This window comes from Somniosus microcephalus, chromosome 19 (assembly GCF_052327205.1).
Source record: "Somniosus microcephalus isolate GS21.2 chromosome 19, FLI_Smic_1.0, whole genome shotgun sequence".
Classification (NCBI taxonomy): domain Eukaryota; kingdom Metazoa; phylum Chordata; class Chondrichthyes; order Squaliformes; family Somniosidae; genus Somniosus; species Somniosus microcephalus.
Genome location: NC_141005.1, coordinates 78,784,471 through 78,809,165, shown reverse-complemented (window position 1 = coordinate 78,809,165; position 24,695 = coordinate 78,784,471). Strand labels below are relative to the sequence as shown.

At 50.1% G+C, this 24,695-nt stretch overlaps 1 protein-coding gene across 8 annotated transcripts in view; it reads right to left on the bottom strand.

Moving 5' to 3' along the window:
• specc1la (sperm antigen with calponin homology and coiled-coil domains 1-like a) overlaps positions 1-24,695 on the bottom strand; it is a 285,961-nt gene that overhangs the window by 190,849 nt on the left and 70,417 nt on the right. For all 8 annotated transcript variants that reach the window (XM_085962090.1, XM_085962091.1, XM_085962094.1 and 5 more), the window contains exon 7: positions 15,273-15,363. In XM_085962090.1, coding sequence (XP_085818216.1) covers positions 15,273-15,363 — 91 coding nt within the window. The remainder of the gene's footprint in view (positions 1-15,272; positions 15,364-24,695) is intronic.

The following is a 24,695-nucleotide window of genomic DNA, read 5'->3' as shown; positions in this document are numbered from 1 at the left end:
GCATCGTCCCTCACTTTCTGTGAAGACAGACGCAAAGCATTCATAAAGAATCATACCCACCTCTTCCGCCCCCACACATAGGTTACCTGTTTGGTCTCTAATAGGCCCTACTCTTTCTTTAGTTATTCTCTTGCTCTATGTATTTATAAAACATCTTTGGGTTTTCCTTGCCAATTATTTTTTCATGCCCTCTCTTTGCTTTCCTAATTCCCTTTGTAATTTCACCCCTACACTTTCTATACTCCTCTAGGCTTTTTGTAGTATTGAGCTCTCGGTAGCTGACAAAAGCTTCCCTTTTTTTCCTTATCCTACCCTGTATGCTCCTTGACATCCAGGGGGCTCGAGATATGGGAGTCCCACCCTTTTTCTTTGTGGGAACATATTTGCTCTGGACCCTCACTATCTCCTCCTTGAATGCCTCCCACTGCTCCGACAAGGATTTACCTTCAAGTAGCTGTTTCCAGTCCACTTTTGATAAATCACATATCAGCTTAGTAAAATTGGCCTTTCCCCAATCGAGAACTTCTTAGCTTCTCTAGTCTATCCATGTAACTGTAATCCTTCATCCCTGGAACCATTCTAGTAAATCTCTTCTGTACCTTCTCCAAGGCCTTCATGTCCTTCCTAAAGTGTGGTGGCCAGAATTGGACACAATACTCCAGAAGGGCCAAACTAGTGTTTTATATAAAAACAGAAAATGCTGGAAAAACTCAGCAGGCCAGGCAACATCCGTGGAGAGAAATTAGAGTCAACATTTCGGGCGAACCCTTTGTCAAGACTAAAGAGGCACAGGGAATGAAATAGATTAAGAGGCCAGGCTGGGAGAGAACAAAAGAGAAGAGACATTAAGAGGTATTCAAAACGAGACGAGATGGTGATAGGACTAGTGGAGACAAAAGACGGCTCTAGATTAGGTGTGAAATGTACTGGCAGAATGGGAGACAGCTGCCATGTGGGAGAGAGAAAAAAAAAGAAAGGGGGGGGGGGGGGGGAGGGAAAAACCAAAACAAAGGTGTGGATAAAAAATATAAGTAAAAATGTAATAGGGGCCGAGGTTATGATCTGAAATTGTTGAACTCGACATCGAGTCCGGAAGGCTGTAAAGTGCCTAATCGGAAGATGAGGTGCTGTTCCTCGAGATTACGGGTGAGTTTCCGTGGAACAATGCAAGAGGAGGAATGGAGCGCTGAATTAAAATGACAGGCGACCGGAAGCTCGGGGTCACCCTTACGGACTGAACGGAGGTGTTCCGCAAAGCGGTCACCCAATCTGCGTTTGGTCTCTTGATATAGGTTTAGCGTAATTTCCTGGCTTTTGTACTCGATGCCTCCAGTTATAAAGCCCAGGATCCCATGTGGTTTATTAACTGCTTTAATCTGTCCTGGCACCTTTAAAGACTTGTGTACAAGCACCACCAGGTCTCTCTCGCATCTCCTTTAAAATCTCTAACTGAATACAATCTGGAGGGGCTCCTCCCAACTATTTAGCTGATTTCCCCATATATCCTGCAATGACAGTTGTAATCATTCAAAAGGGACAGATCTGTTAAAAACATATGACTTAATTTACAGTATAGTGCTTTCTAAAGTTTCCAGGTTCCATAATCTGCCCTCGTGAAACTCCGCCCCTCCCCGCTCTCCCGAAGATGCGGACTCTTGTTGGGTTCAGGTGACTCTCCAGTGGCTCGCCCAAGTGGCCATTCATTAATCAGCCCTTTTCCATGTTATTTCTTGCCTGTTGTCTTGTGGATCTCTTTGCTGTCTTACCTGCCATTCTTTTAGTCTCCCTCTCTAGCTCGCCTCTACACCTACATTTATAAACTTGCAGAATGGGCATATAATTGGCAAATTAAGTTCAACACGGATAAATGTGAGGTATTTCATTTTGGTAGGAAGAATAGGGAGGTCACGAGTCTAGGTGGGGTAGAGGAACAAAGGGATCTCGGAGTACAAATACACAAATCACTAAAAGTTGCGACAGACATCAAAAAAGCAAACCAAGCACTAGGGTTTATTTCTAGAGGTACAGAATTGAAAAGTAGGGAAGTTACGCTAAACCTGTATCGAACCTTGGTTAGACCACTGAGTACAGTTCTGGTCGCCATGTTATAAAAAGGATATAGAGGCACTGGAGAGGGTGCAGAGAAGATTTACAAGGATGATACCAGAAATGCGAGGGTATACTGTACGTAGTACTCTCAGTGCGGTCTAACCAAGGTTCGATGCCTGTGCCTGCATGCTGGATCCATTTCGGCGCCTGCGCGCTGGAAGCCGCTACAGGCCTGAGTCTGGGGGAGAGAGAGAGGGGAGGGGAGAGAGAGGGGACGAGAGACGGAGACCGGGGGAGAGGGAGACGGAGACCGGGGGAGAGGGAGACGGAGACCGGGGGAGAGGGAGACGGAGACTGGGAAAGAGAGAGGGAGACTGGGAAAGAGAGAGGGAGACTGGGAAAGAGAGAGGGAGACTGGGAAAGAGAGAGGGAAAGAGAGAGGGAGACTGTGAAAGAGAGAGGGAGATTGGGGAGAGAGAGAGGGAGACTGGGGAGAGAGAGAGGGAGACTGGGGAGAGAGAGAGGGAGACTGGGGAGAGAGAGAGAGAGAGAGAGAGACTGGAGAGAGAGAGAGACGGAGAGAGAGAGAGGGAGAGACTGGAGAGAGAGAGAGAGACTGGAGAGAGAGAGGGAGACTGGGGAAGAGAGAGACACAAATTTTTCGGGAGGTCAGCGGGCGCGTTTGCTAGCAGGTTGGGTGGGAATTTTTTTTGGACCGGGTAGAGAACCCGCTGTCAACCCACCACCACCGTCAGCACTGAACAGACCCGACACCAAGCGGCAGGGGAGGCAATTTAGGTGATTAAGAGCTTGTTAACAGCCACCTAAAAACTATTTTGAGCTCACCTTTAAATTTTTACGAGGTCACCCATGGGTTCCACGCTGCTTGGGCTCACATCAGGTAAGCAAGTCGGGAGTTGTGTTACCATGAAATCATCTCTTTACTTGACAGCTGCAAATGTGCTATAAAAGCTCCCATCTCACAGCTGTTCACTTTCCAGGGTCAGGAGCATTTGGAAGGCAGATTGAGCTTTATGCAGGTTGCAAGTGTTTGGAGTAAACTCTGTGTCCAGTGTCCCCTCATTGGAACAACCTCTCTCACAACTGACAGATCGTTTCTGTCATCTCAACTTTACCTGCCATCTATCACATCAGCATCTTGATCGCACCATGGTCCTCATAATCCCACCACGATCAGCCCCAACACTAGCAGCACCAACGACACCACCACCAACCTTCGCCGCAATCAACTGATGCTGCACAGGACAGAGGGCATCAGTACCCGAGCACATTGCTGGTCGGGAGGCCAGGGATGGTCTCACCATAGCCACATTTACTTCACTTGACGCTGTACACCCTGGCTGCCGCATGATAAGCCAGGTTGGCACCACCCCACACCAACACCATAAAGTATCCCTACAATGCCCAAGCCATTCCTTTCACACTCATCACCATTGCTGGGGGTACCGTTATGTCTCACCATTCGCTGCAACTCACTAAGCCACTTCCAAAGGTGCTCACAAATCTGTCCAAGAACGCAACGTGTTGAAATTAAAGATTTCAATGTTTGACAGCACATTAATAAAAACTTCACATGAACATTGGCTAAACCACCCAAGTGCCTACCCTGGTGTGTTGTTTTTTGGTATGATTGGACTAGGATGAGGGTGAGTGTGAGGGGTGGTTAGTGAGATGGGAAAGTGATAATGTAGATAGAGAGGGATGGGTGGAGGTGCAAGTTAAGTTGGTGTGAGTAAGGATGTGCAGGAGTAGGGTAGGGAAAGCAGAGTGATGGGGACACATGATGAGTGGCACAGCAGGATGAGGTTGATTGTGGCTTTGCAGTAACATTTCGTGATCTACTGAGATCATTGAAAGGTTTGCACCACTGCAGCCTGGTCTGCCTAACAACATCCTTGATTGTGTCCTCCTGTGCAATGTGCAACCAGGCTGCGGTGGTCTCCTGGGAAGGGAAGAGGACCTCCCTGCGTGCTGTGACTCCCTCCATAAGCATATGGAGGGAGTCATGGGAGCGACTGGGTGCAGGCGTGCACCTCTGTGCAGTGCTTGTCAGTGTTTGCAGCATCTCAATGCTGTAGAACACTGACAGCTCAACTGTTAAAATCAATTTGCCCATGGTCCCTTTAAGGAAATTGGCTGATGATGCATCAAGTGACATCATCAGACCCGCTTCCTTCAATTGGCCGGGAAACGCGCTGGGCGGGCTTAACAGGCCCAACCAACGTAAGATCAATTTCAACAGCGGACTGAAGCCAGCAGCAGGGTCGCAACCCGCCACCGACCCCGCTGAGGTTGGGGAGGAGAGCGGGAGAGACGGGGGAAGAGAGCGGGAGAGACGGAGGAGGAGAGCGGGAGAGACGGGGGAGGAGAGCGGGAGAGACGGGGGAGGAGAGCGGGAGAGACGGGGGAGGAGAGCGGGAGAGACGGGGGAAGAGAGCGGGAGAGACGGGGGGGGGAGGAGAGCGGGAGAGGAGAGCGGGAGAGGAGAGCGGGAGAGGAGAGCGGGAGAGGAGAGCGGGAGAGGAGAGCGGGAGAGGAGAGCGGGAGAGGAGAGCGGGAGAGGAGAGCGGGAGAGGAGAGCGGGAGAAGAGAGCGGGAGAGACGGGGGAGGAGAGCGGGAGAGACGGGGGAAGAGAGCGGGAGAGGAGAGCGGGAGAGACGGGGGAGGAGAGCGGGAGAGACGGGGGAGGAGAGCGGGAGAGGAGAGCGGGAGAGGAGAGCGGGAGAGGAGAGCGGGAGAGGAGAGCGGGAGAGGAGAGCGGGAGAGACGGGGGAAGAGAGCGGGAGAGACGGGGGAGGAGAGCGGGAGAGACGGGGGAGGAGAGCGGGAGAGACGGGGGAGGAGAGCGGGAGAGACGGGGGAGGAGAGCGGGAGAGACGGGGGAGGAGAGCGGGAGAGACGGGGGAGGAGAGCGGGAGAGACGGGGAGGAGAGCGGGAGAGACGGGGGAGGAGAGCGGGAGAGACGGGGGAGGAGAGCGGGAGAGACGGGGGAGGAGAGCGGGAGAGACGGGGGAGGAGAGCGGGAGACGGGGGAGGAGAGCGGGAGAGACGGGGGAGGAGAGCGGGGGAGGAGAGCGGGAGAGGAGAGCGGGAGAGGAGAGCGGGAGAGACGGGGGTGGAGAGCGGGAGAGGAGAGCGGGAGAGGAGAGCGGGAGAGGAGAGCGGGAGAGGAGAGCGGGAGAGACGGGGGAGGAGAGCGGGAGAGACGGGGGAGGAGAGGGGGAGGAGAGCGGGAGAGACGGGGGAGGAGAGCGGGAGAGACGGGGGAGGAGAGGGGGAGAGACGGGGGAGGAGAGGGGGAGGAGAGCGGGGGAGGAGAGGGGGAGGAGAGGGGGAGGAGAGGGGGAGGAGAGGGGGAGGAGAGCGGGAGAGACGGGGGAGGAGAGCGGGAGAGACGGGGGAGGAGAGCGGGAGAGACGGGGGAGGAGAGCGGGAGAGACGGGGGAGGAGAGCGGGAGAGACGGGGGAGGAGAGCGGGAGAGACGGGGGAGGAGAGCGGGAGAGACGGGGGAGGAGAGCGGGAGAGACGGGGGAGGAGAGCGGGAGAGACGGGGGAGGAGAGCGGGAGAGACGGGGGAGGAGAGGGGGAGAGACGGGGGAGGAGAGGGGGAGGAGAGCGGGAGAGACGGGGGAGGAGAGCGGGAGAGACGGGGGAGGAGAGCGGGAGAGACGGGGGAGGGAGAGAGCGGGAGAGACGGGGGAGGAGAGCGGGAGAGACGGGGGAGGAGAGGGGGAGAGACGGGGGAGGAGAGGGGGAGGAGAGGGGGAGGAGAGGGGGAGGAGAGGGGGAGAGACGGGGGAGGAGAGCGGGAGAGACGGGGGAGGAGAGCGGGAGAGACGGGGGAGGAGAGCGGGAGAGACGGGGGAGGAGAGCGGGAGAGACGGGGGAGGAGAGCGGGAGAGACGGGGGAGGAGAGCGGGAGAGACGGGGGAGGAGAGCGGGAGAGACGGGGGAGGAGAGCGGGAGAGACGGGGAGGAGAGCGGGAGAGACGGGGGAGGAGAGCGGGAGAGACGGGGGAGGAGAGCGGGAGAGACGGGGGAGGAGAGCGGGAGAGACGGGGGAGGAGAGCGGGAGAGACGGGGGAGGAGAGCGGGAGAGACGGGGGAGGAGAGCGGGAGAGACGGGGGAGGAGAGCGGGAGAGACGGGGGAGGAGAGCGGGTGAGACGGGGGAGGAGAGCGGGAGAGACGGGGGAGGAGAGCGGGAGAGACGGGGAGAGACGGGGGAGGAGAGGGGGAGGAGAGGGGAGGAGAGCGGGGGAGGAGAGGGGGAGGAGAGCGGGAGAGACGGGGAGGAGAGCGGGAGAGACGGGGAGGAGAGCGGGAGAGACGGGGGAGGAGAGCGGGAGAGACGGGGGAGGAGAGCGGGAGAGACGGGGGAGGAGAGCGGGAGAGACGGGGGAGGAGAGCGGGAGAGACGGGGGAGGAGAGCGGGAGAGACGGGGGAGGAGAGCGGGAGAGACGGGGGAGGAGAGCGGGAGAGACGGGGGAGGAGAGGGGGAGAGACGGGGAGGAGAGGGGGAGGAGAGGGGGAGAGACGGGGGAGGAGAGGGGGAGGAGAGGGGGAGGAGAGCGGGAGAGGAGAGCGGGAGAGACGGGGGAGGAGAGCGGGAGAGACGGGGGAGGAGAGCGGGAGAGACGGGGAGGAGAGCGGGAGAGACGGGGGAGGAGAGCGGGAGAGACGGGGGAGGAGAGCGCGGGGGAGGAGAGCGGGAGAGACGGGGAGGAGAGCGGGAGAGACGGGGGAGGAGAGCGGGAGAGACGGGGGAGGAGAGCGGGAGAGACGGGGGAGGAGAGCGGGAGAGACGGGGGAGGAGAGGGGGAGAGACGGGGGAGGAGAGGGGGAGAGACGGGGGAGGAGAGGGGGAGAGACGGGGGAGAGACGGGGGAGGAGAGCGGGAGAGACGGGGGAGGAGAGCGGGAGAGACGGGGGAGGAGAGGGGGAGAGACGGGGGAGGAGAGCGGGAGAGACGGGGGAGGAGAGCGGGAGAGACGGGGGAGGAGAGCGGGAGAGACGGGGGAGGAGAGGGGGAGAGACGGGGGAGGAGAGGGGGAGGAGAGGGGGAGGAGAGCGGGGGAGGAGAGGGGGAGGAGAGCGGGAGAGACGGGGGAGGAGAGCGGGAGAGACGGGGGAGGAGAGCGGGAGAGACGGGGGAGGAGAGCGGGAGAGACGGGGGAAGAGAGCGGGAGAGACGGGGGGGGGGGGAGGAGAGCGGGAGAGACGGGGGAGGAGAGCGGGAGAGGAGAGCGGGAGAGGAGAGCGGGAGAGGAGAGCGGGAGAGGAGAGCGGGAGAGGAGAGCGGGAGAGGAGAGCGGGAGAAGAGAGCGGGAGAAGAGAGCGGGAGAAGAGAGCGGGAGAAGAGAGCGGGAGAGACGGGGGAGGAGAGCGGGAGAGACGGGGGAAGAGAGCGGGAGAGGAGAGCGGGAGAGACGGGGGAGGAGAGCGGGAGAGACGGGGGAGGAGAGCGGGAGAGACGGGGGAGGAGAGCGGGAGAGGAGAGCGGGAGAGGAGAGCGGGAGAGGAGAGCGGGAGAGGAGAGCGGGAGAGGAGAGCGGGAGAGGAGAGCGGGAGAGGAGAGCGGGAGAGACGGGGGAAGAGAGCGGGAGAGACGGGGGAAGAGAGCGGGAGAGACGGGGGAGGAGAGCGGGAGAGACGGGGGAGGAGAGCGGGAGAGACGGGGGAGGAGAGCGGGAGAGACGGGGGAGGAGAGCGGGAGAGACGGGGGAGGAGAGCGGGAGACGGGGGAGGAGAGCGGGAGAGACGGGGGAGGAGAGCGGGAGAGGAGAGCGGGAGAGGAGAGCGGGAGAGGAGAGCGGGAGAGGAGAGCGGGAGAGGAGAGCGGGAGAGGAGAGCGGGAGAGACGGGGGAGGAGAGCGGGAGAGGAGAGCGGGAGAGGAGAGCGGGAGAGGAGAGCGGGAGAGGAGAGCGGGAGAGGAGAGCGGGAGAGGAGAGCGGGAGAGACGGGGGAGGAGAGCGGGAGAGACGGGGAGGAGAGCGGGAGAGACGGGGGAGGAGAGGGGGAGAGACGGGGGAGGAGAGGGGGAGGAGAGCGGGAGAGACGGGGGAGGAGAGGGGGAGAGACGGGGGAGGAGAGCGGGAGAGACGGGGGAGGAGAGCGGGAGAGACGGGGGAGGAGAGCGGGAGAGACGGGGGAGGAGAGCGGGAGAGACGGGGGAGGAGAGCGGGAGAGACGGGGGAGGAGAGCGGGAGAGACGGGGGAGGAGAGCGGGAGAGACGGGGGAGGAGAGCGGGAGAGACGGGGGAGGAGAGCGGGAGAGACGGGGGAGGAGAGCGGGAGAGACGGGGGAGGAGAGCGGGAGAGACGGGGGAGGAGAGCGGGAGAGACGGGGGAGGAGAGCGGGAGAGACGGGGGAGGAGAGCGGGAGAGACGGGGGAGGAGAGCGGGAGAGACGGGGGAGGAGAGCGGGAGAGACGGGGGAGGAGAGCGGGAGAGACGGGGGAGGAGAGCGGGAGAGACGGGGGAGGAGAGGGGGAGAGACGGGGGAGGAGAGGGGGAGGAGAGGGGGAGGAGAGGGGGAGGAGAGCGGGAGAGACGGGGGAGGAGAGCGGGAGAGACGGGGGAGGAGAGCGGGAGAGACGGGGGAGGAGAGCGGGAGAGACGGGGGAGGAGAGCGGGAGAGACGGGGGAGGAGAGCGGGAGAGACGGGGGAGGAGAGCGGGAGAGGCGGGGGAGGAGAGCGGGAGAGGCGGGGGAGGAGAGCGGGAGAGACGGGGGAGGAGAGCGGGAGAGACGGGGGAGGAGAGCGGGAGAGACGGGGGAGGAGAGCGGGAGAGACGGGGGAGGAGAGCGGGAAGGAGAGCGGGAGAGACGGGGGAGGAGAGCGGGAGAGACGGGGGAGGAGAGCGGGAGAGACGGGGGAAGAGAGCGGGAGAGAGATCGGGAGCGACTGGGCCCGGGCCCGCAGAGAGCGAGAATAAATACATATATATATAAAAATAAATAACACGGTGGCATAGTGGTTAGCACTGTTGCCTCACAGCGCCAGGGACCTGGGTTCGAATCCGGCCTCGGGTGACTGTCTGTGTGGAGTTTGCACATTCTCCCCGTGTTTGCGTGGGTTTACTCCGGGTGCTCCGGTTTCCTCCCACAGTCCAAAGATGTGCAGGTTAGGTTGATTGGCTATGATAAATTGACCCTTAGTGTTAGGGGGATTAAATATGTGGGGTTACGGGGATAGGGTGGGATATGTGTTGGTGCAGGCTTGATGGGCCGAAATGGCCTCTATCTGCACTGTGGGGTTTCTGTGATATAAGGAAACAAAAAAGGAATACTACCTATGTTAAATAGCTGTCATCAATCAGAAAAAAACACCTGTTCCCACAAACTGGAGTTTTGCTTTACTGGATCAATTCAAAGTCAAATGAAGCAGACTATTAATCTAGTTATTGCTTTCCCCATTATTTGCACCGCTGATGTGTAATAATTAAGATGCTACACCCAGTGGAACAGTAAAGGACCATTAAATTTATTGTCTTGACTTCAAGACAACTCATCTCCTCTACTGGGATTAAAAGCTCTGTCACACTGGGCGCTGACAAGTTTATTCACCATAAGTATGCAGCTGTCTTATTAAATTGCAATGCATCTGTCACAGCTTGCCATCAAATGGATACATGTATTACACAAAGGTTCAGATTCCCTTGGATCGAGTGCTGTGCAGTCAGGAACAACCAGAAATAGCAATGTTTAATTGTGCACATTGAAATCTTAGCTGGCTAACAATGAGTAATGTTTCTATAAAACACAAATACAGTGTTCTTGCAATCCATACAGTGCAATGTAAAGCAGTTCTAATCTCAGAAGGACTTGATTCCGTAGAACCTCCAGCTGGCAGGGTAAGTGACTGAGCTGTGAACTATCATTTAGATACCAACAGTGATCTGACAAACTTGGTGCAAAGTGACATACTAGATAATCAAAATTGTCTTTTTCTCTTGTTTGAAAATGAATTCGTTGTCACAAACACCAAACAGCTTATTTCTGTTATGTAACAAATAGTTTTTTTTTTAATCTTTAGATTTCTGAGCCCAGGCCCACTGTGACAAGTTCACCCATCCAGGAAGATCCTAATGTCTCCCCCATTTCAGCATCCAATTGTTTCTTAAGTGATTCCAGAGTTTTCACTTCCATTATTTTTTCTGGAAGTCAATTCCATATGTTGATGATTATGTAAAGAAGAATATCCTGGTATCAGTCCTAAATTTATGTTTTATTAGTTTGAACCCGTGGCTCCATGTCTTAGCCTGCAATTTATTTTAATGTTATATTCCACAATTACCTTTTCAACTCCCTTAATTATTGTGTATACTATTAAAATAAGGGAGCCCCAGTGTCTCCTCATAACTCAGTCCCCTGACCCTCAGGATCAGCCTCATGCCTCTTCTTGGCACAGCCTCCAACACTTGAGTGTCTCCCTACTGTTTCAGCAACCAGAAATGTATACAGTATTAGTCCAAGGGGCGTGGGACTAATTGGAAAACTCTACCAAAGAGCCGGCACTGGCATGATGGGCCGAATGGCTGTATGATTGTGTGTGATCTGACCAGAGCACTGTACAGTTTGATCACACTATCTCCTCGGTCCTCGATCGAATGGCTGTATGATTGTGTGTGATCTGACCAGAGCACTGTACAGTTTGATCACACTATCTCCTCGGTCCTCGATCGAATGGCTGTATGATTGTGTGTGATCTGACCAGAGCACTGTACAGTTTGATCACACGATCTCCTCGGTCCTCGATCGAATGGCTGTATGATTGTGTGTGATCTGACCAGAGCACTGTACAGTTTGATCACACGATCTCCTCGGTCCTCGATCGAATGGCTGTATGATTGTGTGTGATCTGACCAGAGCACTGTACAGTTTGATCACACGATCTCCTCGGTCCTCGATCGAATGGCTGTATGATTGTGTGTGATCTGACCAGAGCACTGTACAGTTTGATCACACTATCTCCTCTGTCCTCGATCGAATGGCTGTATGATTGTGTGTGATCTGACCAGAGCACTGTACAGTTTGATCACACGATCTCCTCGGTCCTCGATCGAATGGCTGTATGATTGTGTGTGATCTGACCAGAGCACTGTACAGTTTGATCACACGATCTCCTCGGTCCTCGATCGAATGGCTGTATGATTGTGTGTGATCTGACCAGAGCACTGTACAGTTTGATCACACGATCTCCTCGGTCCTCGATCGAATGGCTGTACGATTGTGTGTGATCTGACCAGAGCACTGTACAGTTTGATCACACGATCTCCTCGGTCCTCGATCGAATGGCTGTATGATTGTGTGTGATCTGACCAGAGCACTGTACAGTTTGATCACACTATCTCCTCTGTCCTCGATCGAATGGCTGTATGATTGTGTGTGATCTGACCAGAGCACTGTACAGTTTGATCACATTATTTCCTCGGTCCTCGATTCTCCTGTTTTGGCTATGTAGCTCAACATCCTATTGGCTTTGCTAATTGATGCTCTGCATTGGTTGGCCATTTGGAATGTCATGTCTACTAAGACTCCCAAGTTTACTTTCAACTTCATCCTTAGCTTTTCTACACCATCCATGCAGTGCATGCATCACCTACTTTTATTTCCTATGCGCAGTACTTTACACTTGCCCACTTACATATGTTGTCCCATTCACCCTGTAATTTCTGAGTTTCCTCCTCCAATCCCATTGCCCCTCCTAGTTTGGGATCATCGCACATTTGACTAAGTTCCATTGAGTTTCTGAATCCAAGCCATTGATGTAAATTAAAAACAGTAGTGGCTCCAACACCGAGCCCTGGAGCTCTCCACTTGGTACCCTTGCACACCTGCCCCTCACTACTCCGACACAACTCCTCTAACGGGTACTCTTTGTTCTCTACCCCTCAGCCAATTCCTTATCCATTCCCAGGCTTACCCTGAATCCCCAGGGCCTTTAATAGCCTTCTGCGTGGAACGGTAACATATATCTTACTGAAGTCTAGAGGTACCACATTGTAGGAGTTTGCAGAGTCCACTTCTCTTGTCATTTCCTTGAAGAAGCCGAGGAAACTGGTCAGGCAGGATGTTCCCCTTCACAATCTATGTTGACTACTGGTTACTAGATTATTATTTACAGATAATCTTCAATCTTACTCCCGATAATTGATTCCATTACTTTACACGGAATGGATCTGTAGTTCTCCATCTCAGTTTTGTCCCCTTTTTGAATATGAGCACATCAGCCTATTTCCAATCTACTGGTATCTCCTGCCCAGTGACTCCCTCATAATGACTGTCAGTTCCTCACAAATCTCTTACCCGGACTCCCTCAGCCCTCTGGAATAGATACCATCTATCCTTGGGGATTATTTTTGGTTTTGAGCCCTCTTCAGCCCGTCTAGGACTTCCATCTCATTTATACCAAATTCACTGATCTTGCTCAGGTTATGTGTGCTTAGAGAAGGCCGTTTGCTCATGTTTTACCTCTGGAGTCCCCCAAGGATTTGTCCTTGGCCCCCTTCTATTTCTCATCTACACGCTGCTCCTCGGCGCTATCATCGGAAAACACAATGTCAGGTTCCACCTCCATGGCCTTGCCCCTCCCTAGCTCTGTAAACTCTCCAGCCCTACAAGCCTTCGAGATCTCTGCGCTCCTCCAATTCTGGCATCTTGCGCATCCCTGATTTTAATTGCTCCACCACTGGCGGCCATGCTTTCAGCTGCCTTGGCCCGAAAGCTCTGGAATTCCCTCGCTAAACCTATCCACCTCTCTCTTCTCCTTTAAGATGCTGCTTAAAACCGACCTCTTTGACCAACCCCCAAAAGGGTTTGTTACCTTAATTGATTGGTTAATTGTATCTTTGCACAAATGTGAATTCTGTCCAGTTCCACATACATATAATGTATTACTTTATTTATATGGATGTAGCATTGTTGAGGCTAACTGAAAACCTGAAAGGAAGTAACAGAAGTTTGGGTTTTGGCTCTTGTTGGTGGGTAAACAAAGGTTCAAGCAGGAGAGGAGAAAACAAACTGAATTTACCATCTAGAAATAGAACCATGTTCACTTATTGGTGCCTTTTATATTCTATCTGAAGGCTTTTTATTGGAATATGTTTCTTTACATTGTACTTTTAGCATTTGCTGATTTTTTTCTGCTTCATATTATTTCGTTGTAAATAAATATTAGTGATATCTGCTATTGTGAAGAGTGATAACATCAAGTAGGCAGATTAGTCAGAGAGGCTAAACTGTCACCCTTCAGGTACAAACCTCTACTACGGATGACTATAGCTTCAGGATCATAGGAAACAAGGCACTTATACAGGAACTGCTGGCAGTGACAAGATAGCTCATTATAAATACCCGACTTCCGGCAAAGGGGAAAAGTTGGAGAGGGAAAATGGCAACACACAATACAAATCATTCATCATTTCCACAGCAATAACCTGTCAATGAATAAATGATTTTTCTACCAATAATCACAAAGATGGTGCAACATCATTATTAATACATTTCTCTCTGTATGAACCTGGATAATCTGGAATAGAACCACAGATACCACCTCGGACAGACACGTTCTAATGTATCACTATCAGACGGGAACAGGATACAGTGCACCACCAGTGAAGGAAGATAATGGCCCAGAAATTCGGGTCGGGGGCTTCCCGCAGGTGCAAGCCCCCGATCTGCACTTACCTAGCGCGCCGGCCGTTGAGCTCTGGGCCCCCGTGGAATTCCGATCCGGGGCCTGCTCCAGCTGCCGGCGCGCAGTGTTTGCGTATCCCAGGGGCGCAGTTAATTCGATGCTTCCCCTGGGGAGCCAATCGGAGCAGGGAATGCTCCATTCATAAGTCTGACAGGAAGAGCTGTCAAGACTTATAAATACTATGGCCCTAAAACAGCACTAAATCTTCAAATAAATTTTTTTTAAAAATCACATTTTTTAAATAAACTATAAATTACATGAAATAACTATTTTAAACAATAATTTAAATTTTGGAAAAAAATAATTTTATTTTCTAACGGGGCTAAAAATAAACTTACCTTGCTTTAAAGTATTTAAAAATAATAAACCTGTGGAAAAAATGTTTTAATTTTAATTAATTCACCACTTACCTTGTAAAAAGCAGGCCTTACGCCTGCTTTTTACATTTCTAAATTCTGGAGACTTACTCTCCCGGGAAAACCTGCAAAAAAAAACGAAATTCGATGCGCACGTGCAGCCTCTCCTGCGCACGCGTTCGACCTCTGAACCCCTTCATTCAGAGGGACAGAAGTGCCGGTTTCCCGCGCATGCGCAGTGCATGCAGGAAACCGGCACTTCCATTGGGCCTACGGGTGAGTACCCCGTGTGTACTCACCCGTGGAGACCCGAATTTCTGGGCCATTAAAGAAATTAGTAGGTGGGTAAGCAAATTAGTGGGTACAGTTGCAAGACAAATGTGTATTGGAGCATCAACAGGGTATGGTAGCGTAGTGGTCATGTTACTGGACTAGTAATCCAGAGACCTGTACATAATAATCTGGAGAACGTGGCAGTTTGAGAATCTGAATTCAGTTTAAATAAAATATATGGACATAAAAAGCAGATACTGTATTAGTAAAAGTGACCACAAAGTATCGGATTGAAATGAAAACACAACTGGCTCACTAATGTCCTTTCAGGGAAGGAAACCTGCCGTCCTTAACCGGTCTGGCCTATATGTGACTCCAGTCCCACATCAATGTGGTTGACTCTTAACTGCCTTCTAAATTGGCACAGCAAGCCACTCAGTTGTTGTATCAAAATTCTCAGTTACAGAATTCTGTGGGTCAGAGTTTGGAGAGTATCGAAGGCTTTCCCTGGGAGAGACACAAGAGAGTGAGTGCAATCGGTGCACTGTGGAGAGAATAACCAATGTGGTGGCTGAAATAAAATCCTCAGTGGCCTATGGGATTCTAATGGAATTGTGAAAGCTCTCCAGTTGAGCCTGTATCTGCCATGGGCTCAACCCTTCAAAGCAGCTCTGCCTCGATTATCTTAAGTACGAGTAGACAGGTAATCTTCACCCTTTTTCAAAGGCTGCCGACACCAACAAATACTTGATAAAGACCCCAAGTGGCTAACGGCAGATTGTAAGATGGAGGATGTATCCTTTAAACTGTAGCTCTGAGAAAGTTATCATGCACTAGTTACCAGGTGCCGGAGCTGAAAAAGACTCACCTGGAACGGAAATCTCAGTGTAGCTTGGTCTCTTGTCTGTAAGTGCTGACAGAGTCTTTGGTGCCGATATTGGTCCACTGATGGAATGTCTCTGTGAACACACAACACACACATTTAAACTTTGTTACTAGGTCTCAGGCATTATGGGTTAACTGTAAATAAATGGATGACTTGCTCAAACTGCTTTAGGCACACAGTCTACTCTTCTATTTTAGTCATTTTTGCACTAACAATTTAAACAACATAAATAGCATATGAACCTGGGAATTCAGTGATTAAAAAATGGAATTATTTTCTCTAGTATCCCAAGAGCCATTGCCAGAAGGCCTGACGGACAGAAATAAAGGTGCAAGTCATGATTTTCAAAAAATGTTCACACAAGAGTCCGCAGTCTTTGTGCTGTCAAATCCGCCCTGCAATGTTAAAGGGGGCAGATTCAATGGCACAGGGACTGTAAGTATTAAAAATTGCTACTTGTTGAAGTGATGTAAAGTGGCATGAGTGTACCAGACTGTAGCCCAATCTGAGGGTTCACACAGTGCTTATGGATGGATGTAGTTACTTGTTCTGAACTAGGTGATCTTTCTTTTCTATGGGACCCCTTGGATTAATACTACAGGAAACTTTTTTTTATCCGGCACGGACGGGACTGACGTGGTGCCGCTTCATCAAAAATTCCGGATAACCGAAAGCTATAGTAAAAGATACGGAGAGCTGACAACTCCGTATAAAGCAACAAACCCTGTTGCTTAGCAACAACTGCAGAACAATGGCCACAAGTTCCAAGTGTCTCTGTAGCTTAGCAACAGCCACACCCTTGCACAGCAACAGATGGAGGAACGCAAGTAGAATATGAAGTAAAACCTACTCCTGAATTTTGCCGGTTAACCGAGCTTTCCGGTTATTTAGGTGCCGGTAAATCAAAAGTTTCCTGTAGTGGCTTTTACTGGTTGCTACATTGGATGGTAAGGCAGGCCATTGAAGTAGAAAGCATAAAGGAACTCAAGGGGCAATTCGGTATGCTTCTGGAGAGAGAAGGATATGTTTCCCATTTGTTTTTCGATCAAAAAGGGACAGGCCTATTGATCCAAAGCACTTTTCCTGTTGCTAACGATTCTTATGTTATTATATGGGTGTTCCAGATTTGGATCAATTCCTGTTTTCATCAGTTTCTTTTTAAATCTTTGATTTGTACTTGCATTAACCAAATGGAAATTGATTATGTTTCTGAGGTTTCACAGCAGGCCCTCTCCCCAGGAACTAAGAGTTTACTTCTACCAACAGGCTTTAATGACCTTGTAAAAAAAAATGTAGAACTTGTAACCACAAGCATAAATATATGCAAAAGAATTTTAATGACCTAATCCAAGATCAATGATTCTATAAGGAAATCAGATATCAAGCAGTATACACCAAGAGGATTTGTTAATCCTGCTGTCTAATAATGTTAGCAATGTATAGCAAACTGATGCAGTACCGTCAGTATTTAACTAGCAGGAAGTGCTTAGCTGTACTGTCTGCTCAAATGGCTACAGGATGGGCCAGGGCAGCAGTATGTCAGTTATTAAGAGTAAATAAAAAGCAGATTGTGTAGCAATGACCATTTTAAATAAAAATGATGCAAAACCATCTCTCAGTTACATCAATGAGTTGGTGTGACACCACTATACTGCTCTTCATATGCCAGCATGACACTGGTGCCTGAAATGCAGTGCTCTAGCACATGTAGGCGCATTAAGCCACTGCAACATTTAGGGCTCAGACACAAGTTCACAATCATTCCTGTCGGCTGCCTGAGAAAATCGGTGAGCAACAGGTAAGTGTTTCTTTTCCAGAGAGACTGTTACAATCAGAGGGCAAGTCACTCTGGACACACACTCACACCTCACAGTGATCAATCAGCGAAAGTCAGTGACCTGACGTCAAGTCCCACTCACCTGTCAGGGACAATGCACATTCAAACCTCAATGGGGGAAAAGAAAAAGGAGTGTATTCCAAAACCACAAGTGAAATACTACACCCAAAAACTTCCTCTGTAAACACTCTGTAGAACTGAAACCTACTCATAATCTTGGTTATCCTAAAATTCAAACTCCAAACCACCCCTGCTGGTCTTCTCCCCATTTCACCAGCCTAGGGCTGCTAATTCAACAACAACTTGCATTTATATAGCGACTTTAATGTAGCAAAACATCCTACGGCGCTTAACAAGAGCGTTATCATAAAAACATTTCAACATCAAGCCAAATAAGGAGATATCAGGACAGATGAGGTATGTTTTAAGGAGCCACTTAAAGGAGGAGAGAGGTAGAGAGGTATAGGGAGGGAATTCCAGAGCTTAGTGCCCAGGCAGCTGAAAGCACGGCCGCCCATGGTGCAGTGATTAAAATCGGGGATGCTCAAGAGGCCAGAATTGGAAGAGCGTAGATATCTCAAAGGCTTATAGGGCTGGAGAGATAGGGAGGGGCGAGGTCATTGAGGGATTTGAAGACAAAGATGAGGATTTTAAAATTGAGGTGCTGTTGGACCAGGAGCCAGTGTAGGTCAGCAAGCACAGGGGTGATGGGTGAATGATTTGGTGCAAGTTAAGATATGGGCAGCAGGTTTTTGGATGAGCACAAGTTTATGTAGAGTTGAAGATGGGAGGCTAACAAGGAAAGCATTGGAATAGTCAAGTCTAGAGGTAACAAAGACATGGTGAGGGTTTCAGCAGCAGATGAGCTAAGGCAGGGTCGGAGTCGGATGATGTTATGGAGGCGAAACTAGGCAGTCTTTGTGATGGTGCAGATATGTGGTTGAAAGCTCATCTCGGGGTCAAACACAACACCAAGTTTGTAAACAGGTCTGGCTCAGCTTCAGTCAGTTGCCAGGGATGGAAACACTGTTCAGGGAATGGAGTTTGTGGCAGGGACCAATGACAATGGCCTCTGTCTTCAGTTCACCGTCTTTCGGATGAGACGTTAAACCGAGGCCCCGTCTGCTCTCTCAGGTGGACGTGAAAGATCCCATGGCACTATTTCGAGAGGAGCAAGTGGGTTATCCCCAGTGTCTTGGCCAACATTTATCCCTCAATCAACATAACAAAAACAGATTATCTGGTCATTATCATGTTGCTGTTTGTGGGAGCTTGCTGTGCGCAAATTAGCTGCCACATTTCCGACATTACAACAGTGACTACACTTCAAAAGTACTTCATTGGCTGTAAAGCGCTTTGGGACGTCCGGTGGTCATGAAAGGTGCTATAGAAATGCAAGTCTTTCTTTTTCTTTTTCCCCCCCAATATTTAGTTGTAGGAAATTTCTGCTCATACATTATTGGATATCGGACAAGTAGTGTTGCAAATCAGAGAAAGAGGAGGCGTCAAGAGAGGTGGTGGTGAGATAGAGCAGAGTGTCGCCAGTGTACATGTGTAACTCAGCACAAAGCAGGGACTAAAAGTGGGCCTTCCTTATCTGTACTAGTGCAGCTGCTTACAGCCACTCGGGCAAATTATTTCTATACAATTTACATTTAGATTTATGCCTCAGTTAAATCAATTCAACAATTTTTTGTTCCAGTTTACAGCTTCAATGGACAAAATTAATCCAAAATTTGATTTGCAAATACTGCAGAACTAAACATTTTCACACATACTCCACATAAATCACTTACTAACCCATGCATGCATTAGTCATCCTGATCACTGATCCAATCCTTTCACACTGGCTTTGATTAATAGAATCCGAGAATTTGACATTACAGAAGGAGACCATTCATCTCATTGTGCCTGTGCCGACTCTTGGAAAGAAATGTCCAATTAATCCCACTCCCCCGCTCTTTCCCCATAGCCCTGCAAATATTATCCTTATTAAGTATATAGCCAATTCCCTTTTGAAAATTACTACTGAATCTGTTTTTACCACCCTAGACAGCACCTGCTTTATGCTTAGATCTGAATTTCAAATCCCAACTCGCTGCATAAAAAAATCTCATCTCCCGCCTGCTTCTTTTGCCAATCACCTTAAATCTGGTTACCGACCCTACTTGCCTGTGGAAACAGTTTCTCCTTATTTACTCTATCAAAACCATTCATGATTTTGAACACCTCTATTAAATCTCCCCTTAACCTTCTCTTAACTTAAGGAGAACAACCCCAGCTTCTCCACATAACTGAAGTCCCTCATCCCTGGTTCCATTCTAGTAAATCTCCTCTGTAGCCCCTCCAAGGCCTTGACACGATTCCAAAAGTGTGGTGCCCAGAATTAGAAACAATATTCCAGCTGAAGCCTAACCAGTGATTTATAAAGATTTAGCACAATCTCCTTGCTTTTGTACAATATGCCTTTATTCATAAAGCCCAGGATCCTTTGTGCTTTTTAAAAGAGTTTGTATTACCTCTGACAACCCACCTTTGTTATATTGCTCCTTAAACACAACCACCTCGTTTAATATATTTTGAGTTATAGTTCTGTTTCAACATTGTTCCATTCTTTTTGTACCTGGATGGGAAAGTGCCCACAACAATATGTAGTCTCCACTGCATCCAGTCCTACACATTAAATCTTCATTAGCAAGTGTCAAAGTTTGTGCTGTTAGAGGACTGAGAGAAATTAGCTGGGGCATAGAGATTGGGAAGGAATAATGTCGTGGACAGAGGAGCTGCAGCAATTATAATTTTTAAAAATGTTATCAACCTATGTATTGACCTTTGCTACAGGAAATAAGCCAATCATTTTGATCTTCTAAAATCCTGACTACAGCATGGCCTTATCTTTCCTTTCCTATCTGCTATTCTGTAATACGCCTATAGGACTTTGAAGAGCTATAAATGCAGTAAAATAATGAGCTTTTAAGAGACACCAAGAGTCTTTAGTAAAGTGTCGTGTCACAACTGGGTCACTGCGTTTTCTTCCTCTTTGATGTAAAAGCCACAGGAATCCAGGACAGAACATGATCAATAAACCTACTGGGAGAGCTGTCCCGCCGACTAGCCAAGCAACAGCCTGAGTCATACTCACAGAATCATACCTTTTAGCCAATATGCCAGACTCCTCCATCACCATCCCTGGGTATGACCTGTCCCACCGGCAGGACAGACCCGCCAGAGGTGGCGGCACTGTGGTATACAGTCGGGAAGGAGTGGCCCTGGGAGGGCTCAACATTGACATGAAGTCTCAGGGCATCAGTTCAAACATGGGCAAGGAAGCCTCCTGCTGATTACCACCTACCACCCTCCCTCAGCTGATGAATCAGTACTCCTCCATGTTGAACACGACTTGGAAGAAGCACCGAGGGTAGCAAGGGCACAGAATGTACTCTGGGTGGGGGACTTCAATGTCCAGCACCAAGAGTGGCTCGGTAGCACCACTACTGACCGAGCTGGCCGAGTCCTGAAGGACACAGCTACCAGGCGGGGCCAGCGGCAGATGGTGAGAGAACCAACACGAGGGAAAAACCTACTTGATGTCATCCTCACCAATCTACCTGTCGCAGATGCATCTGTCCATGACAGTACTGGTAGGCGTGACCACCGCACAGTCCTTGTGGAGACAAAGTCCTATCTTCACACTGAGGACACCCTCCATCGTGTTGTGTGGCATTATTACTGTGCTCAAAACTGGGCACCCATGAAGCACTGTGGGCCACCAGCAGCAGCAGAATTGTATTCCACCACAATCTGTAACCTCATGGCCCAGCTTATCCCTCACTTTAGCATTACCATCAAGCCAGGAAGCCAACCCTGGTTCAATAAAGAGTGCAGAAGAGCATGCCAGGAGCAGCACCAGGGGTACCTAAAAATGAGGTGCTAACCTGGTGAAGCTACAACACAGGACTACATGCATGCTAAACAGCGGAAGCAACATGTTATAGACAGAGCTAAGCGATCCCACAACCAACAGATCAGTTCAAAGCTCTGCAGTCCTGCCACATCTAGTCGTGAATGGTGGTGGACCAGTAAACAAGTAACTGGAGGAGGAGGCGCCATGAATATCCCCATCCTCACTGATGGCGGAACCCAGCACGTGAGTGCAAAAGGCTAAAGCGTTTGCAACCATCTTCAGCCAGAAGAGCTGAGTGAATGATCCATATTGGCCTCCTCCTGAGGACCCTACCATCACAGAAGCCAGTCTGCAGCCAATTTCATTCAGTCCTAGCGATATTAAGAAACGGCTGAGCGCACTGGATACAGCAAAGGTTATGGGCCCTGACAACATCCCGGCTATCGTGCTGAAGACTTGTGCTCCAGAACTAGCCGCCCCTCGAGCCAAGCTGTTCCAGTACAGCTACAACACTGGCATATATCCGACAATGTGGAAAACTGCCCAGGTATGTCCTGTCCACAAAAAGCAGGACAAATCCAATCCGGCCAATTACCGCCCCATCAGTCTACTCTCAATCATCAGCAAAGTGGTGGAAGGTGTCATCGACAGCGCTATCAAGCGGCACTTACTCACCAATAACCTGCTCACTGATGCCCAGTTTGGGTTCTGCCAAAAACACTCTGCTCCTGACCTCATTACAGCCTTGGTTCAAACATGGACAAAGGAGCTGAATTGCAGAGGTGAGGTGAGAATAACTGCCCTTGACATCAAAGCAGAACTTGACCGAGTGTGGCATCAAGGAGCCCTAGTAAAACTGAAGTCAATAGGAATCGTGGGGGGGGGGGGGCGGGAAACTCTCCAGTGGCTGGAGTCATGCCTAGCACAAGGAAGATGGTTGTGGTGGTTGAAGGTCAATCATCATCGCTGCAGGAGTTCCTCAGGGCAGTGTCCTAGGCCCAACCATATTCAGCTGCTTCATAGAGTCATAATGGCACAGAAGAAGGCCATTCAGCCCATTGAGTCTGTGTCGGCTCTCTGTAGAGCAATCCAGTCAGTCCCATTCCCCCGCTCTATCCCCGTAGTCGTGTAAGTTTATTTCCCTCAAGTGCCTATCCAGTCTCCCCTTGAAAACATTGAGTGTCTCCACTTCCACCGGCAACAAATTCCAGGTTATCACCACTCGCTGCGTAAAAAAGTTTTTCCTCACGGCCCCCCTGTATCTCTTACCCAAAACCTTAAATCTGTGTCCCCTAGTCCTTGTACCATCAACTAGTGGGAACAGCCTTTCCCCATCAAGCCTATCCAAACCCGTCATAATCTTGTACACCTCTATCAAATCACCCCTCAACCACCTTTCCTCTAATGAAAACAAATCCAGCTTCTCCAACCTGTCCTTGTAGCTAAGATCCCCCATCCCCGGAACCATTCTGGTAAATCTCCTCTGCACCCTCTCAAGGGCCTTCACATCCTTTCTAAAGTGTGGTGACCAGAACTGGACGCAATACTCCAGTTGTGGCCTAACCAGCGCTTTATAAAGGTTCAGCATAACTTCTCTACGTTTGTACTCAATACCTCTATTTATGAAGCCAAGATCCCATATGCTTTGTTAACCACTCTCTCAATATGTCCCGCCACCTTCAGGGACCTATGCACATTAACTCCCAGGTCCATCTGTCCCTGCACACTCTTTAAACCTGTGCCATTAAGTGTATATTGCCTCTCCCTGTTCCTTCTGCCAAATGCTTCACCTCACACTTCTCTGCATTAAATTCTATCTGCCACTTGTCTGCCCATTCTGCTAGCCTTTCTATGTCCTATTACAGTCGATTGATATCATCGCTGTTTGCCACACCCCCAAGTTTGGTGTCATCGGCAAATTTAGAAATTTTACTCTGTATTCCAATATCCAGATAATTTATATATATCAAAAAAAGCAGTGGCCCCAGCACTGACCCTTGGGAACACCACTGTCTACCATCCTCCAGTCTGAAAACAGCCATTTACCACAACTCGCTGTTTTCTGTCCTTAAGCCAATTCCTTATCCAAGCTGCCACTGACCCACCTATTCCATGAGCCTCAATTTTGTTAACCAGCCTTCTATGTGGTACTTTGTCAAACGCCTTCCGAAAATCCATGTAGACAACATCCATTGCATTTCCTTCATCAATCCTCTCGGTTACTTCATCAAAAAATTCAATTAGATTAGTCAAACACGATCTGCCTTTTACAAACCTATGTTGGCTCTCCTTAATTAGCTTAAGCCTCTCCAAATGCCCGTTAATTTTTTCCTTGATTATTGTTACTAAAACTTTACCCGTGATGTTAAACTGACCAGCCTGTAGTTACTAGGATTGTCCTTACACCCTTTCTTGAACAATGGTGTCACATTTGCCACTTTCCAATCCTCAGGCACCTCCCCTGCATCTAGGGAAGATTGGAAAATTATGGCAAGCCCTTCCGCTATCCCCTCCCCCAATTCCCTTCGCAACCTGGGATGCAAGCCATCTGGACCAGGTGACTTGTCCACTCTAAGCATACCCAGCCTTTCTAGTACATCATGTCTATCAATTTTCACCCCTTCCATTGCTTCTACCTTTTCCACTTCTACCGATATTTTGTCAGCATCCACCTCCTTAGTAAACACCGATACAAAGTACTCATTAAGTATTCTAGCCTTGCCCTGCGCCTCTAAGCATATATCACCGGCTTTGTCTCTAATAGGCCCACCTCGCCTCTTACTACCTGCTTACTGTTTACATGCCGGTAGAAGATTTTTGGGTTCCCTTTTATGTTAACCGCCATTCTACTCTCATATTCTCTCTTTGCCAATCTTATTTTCATCTTCACATCCCCTCAACTTATTGTGTTTGGTCTGGTTCTCCCTTGAAGAATTCACCTGACATGCATCATACACCCTCTTTTTTAGTTTCATCATCTTCTCTATCTCCCTCGTCATCCAAGGAGCCCTTGCTTTGGTTCCCTTACCCTTCCCTCTTGTTGGAATATACCTAGCCTGTACTTGGAACATCTCCTCCTTAAAGATCTCCCATTGTTCCGTTACAGTTTTTCCTGTCAGTCTTTGGTTCCATTTTACCCTGGCTAGATCCTTTCGCATCCCATTGAAGTTAGCCCTATTCCAGTTCAGAAGTTCCACTCGAGATTGTTCTTTGCTCCTCTCCATTGCTAAATTTAATGAGATGATGATCACTCGTACCCAAGTGTTCTCCCACAGACACTTGGTCGACCTGGCCCACCTCATTCCCCAGCACCAGATCCAGCAATGCCTCCTTCCTAGTTGGGTCAAGAACATATTGGTCAATGACCTTCCCTCCAACATAAGGTAAGAAATGGGGATGTTCGCTAATGACTGCACAGTGTTCAGTGCTATTCACAACTCCTCAGATAATGAAGCAGTCCATGCCCGCATGTAACAAGACCTGGACGACGTTCAGGCTTGGGCTGATAAGTGGCAGGTAACATTCACACCACAGAAGTGCCAGGCAATGACTATCTCCAACAAGCGAGTCTAACCACTGCCCCATGACATTCAACAGCATTACCATCGCCAAATACCCCACCATCAACATCCTGGGGGTCACCATTGACCAGAAACTTAACTGG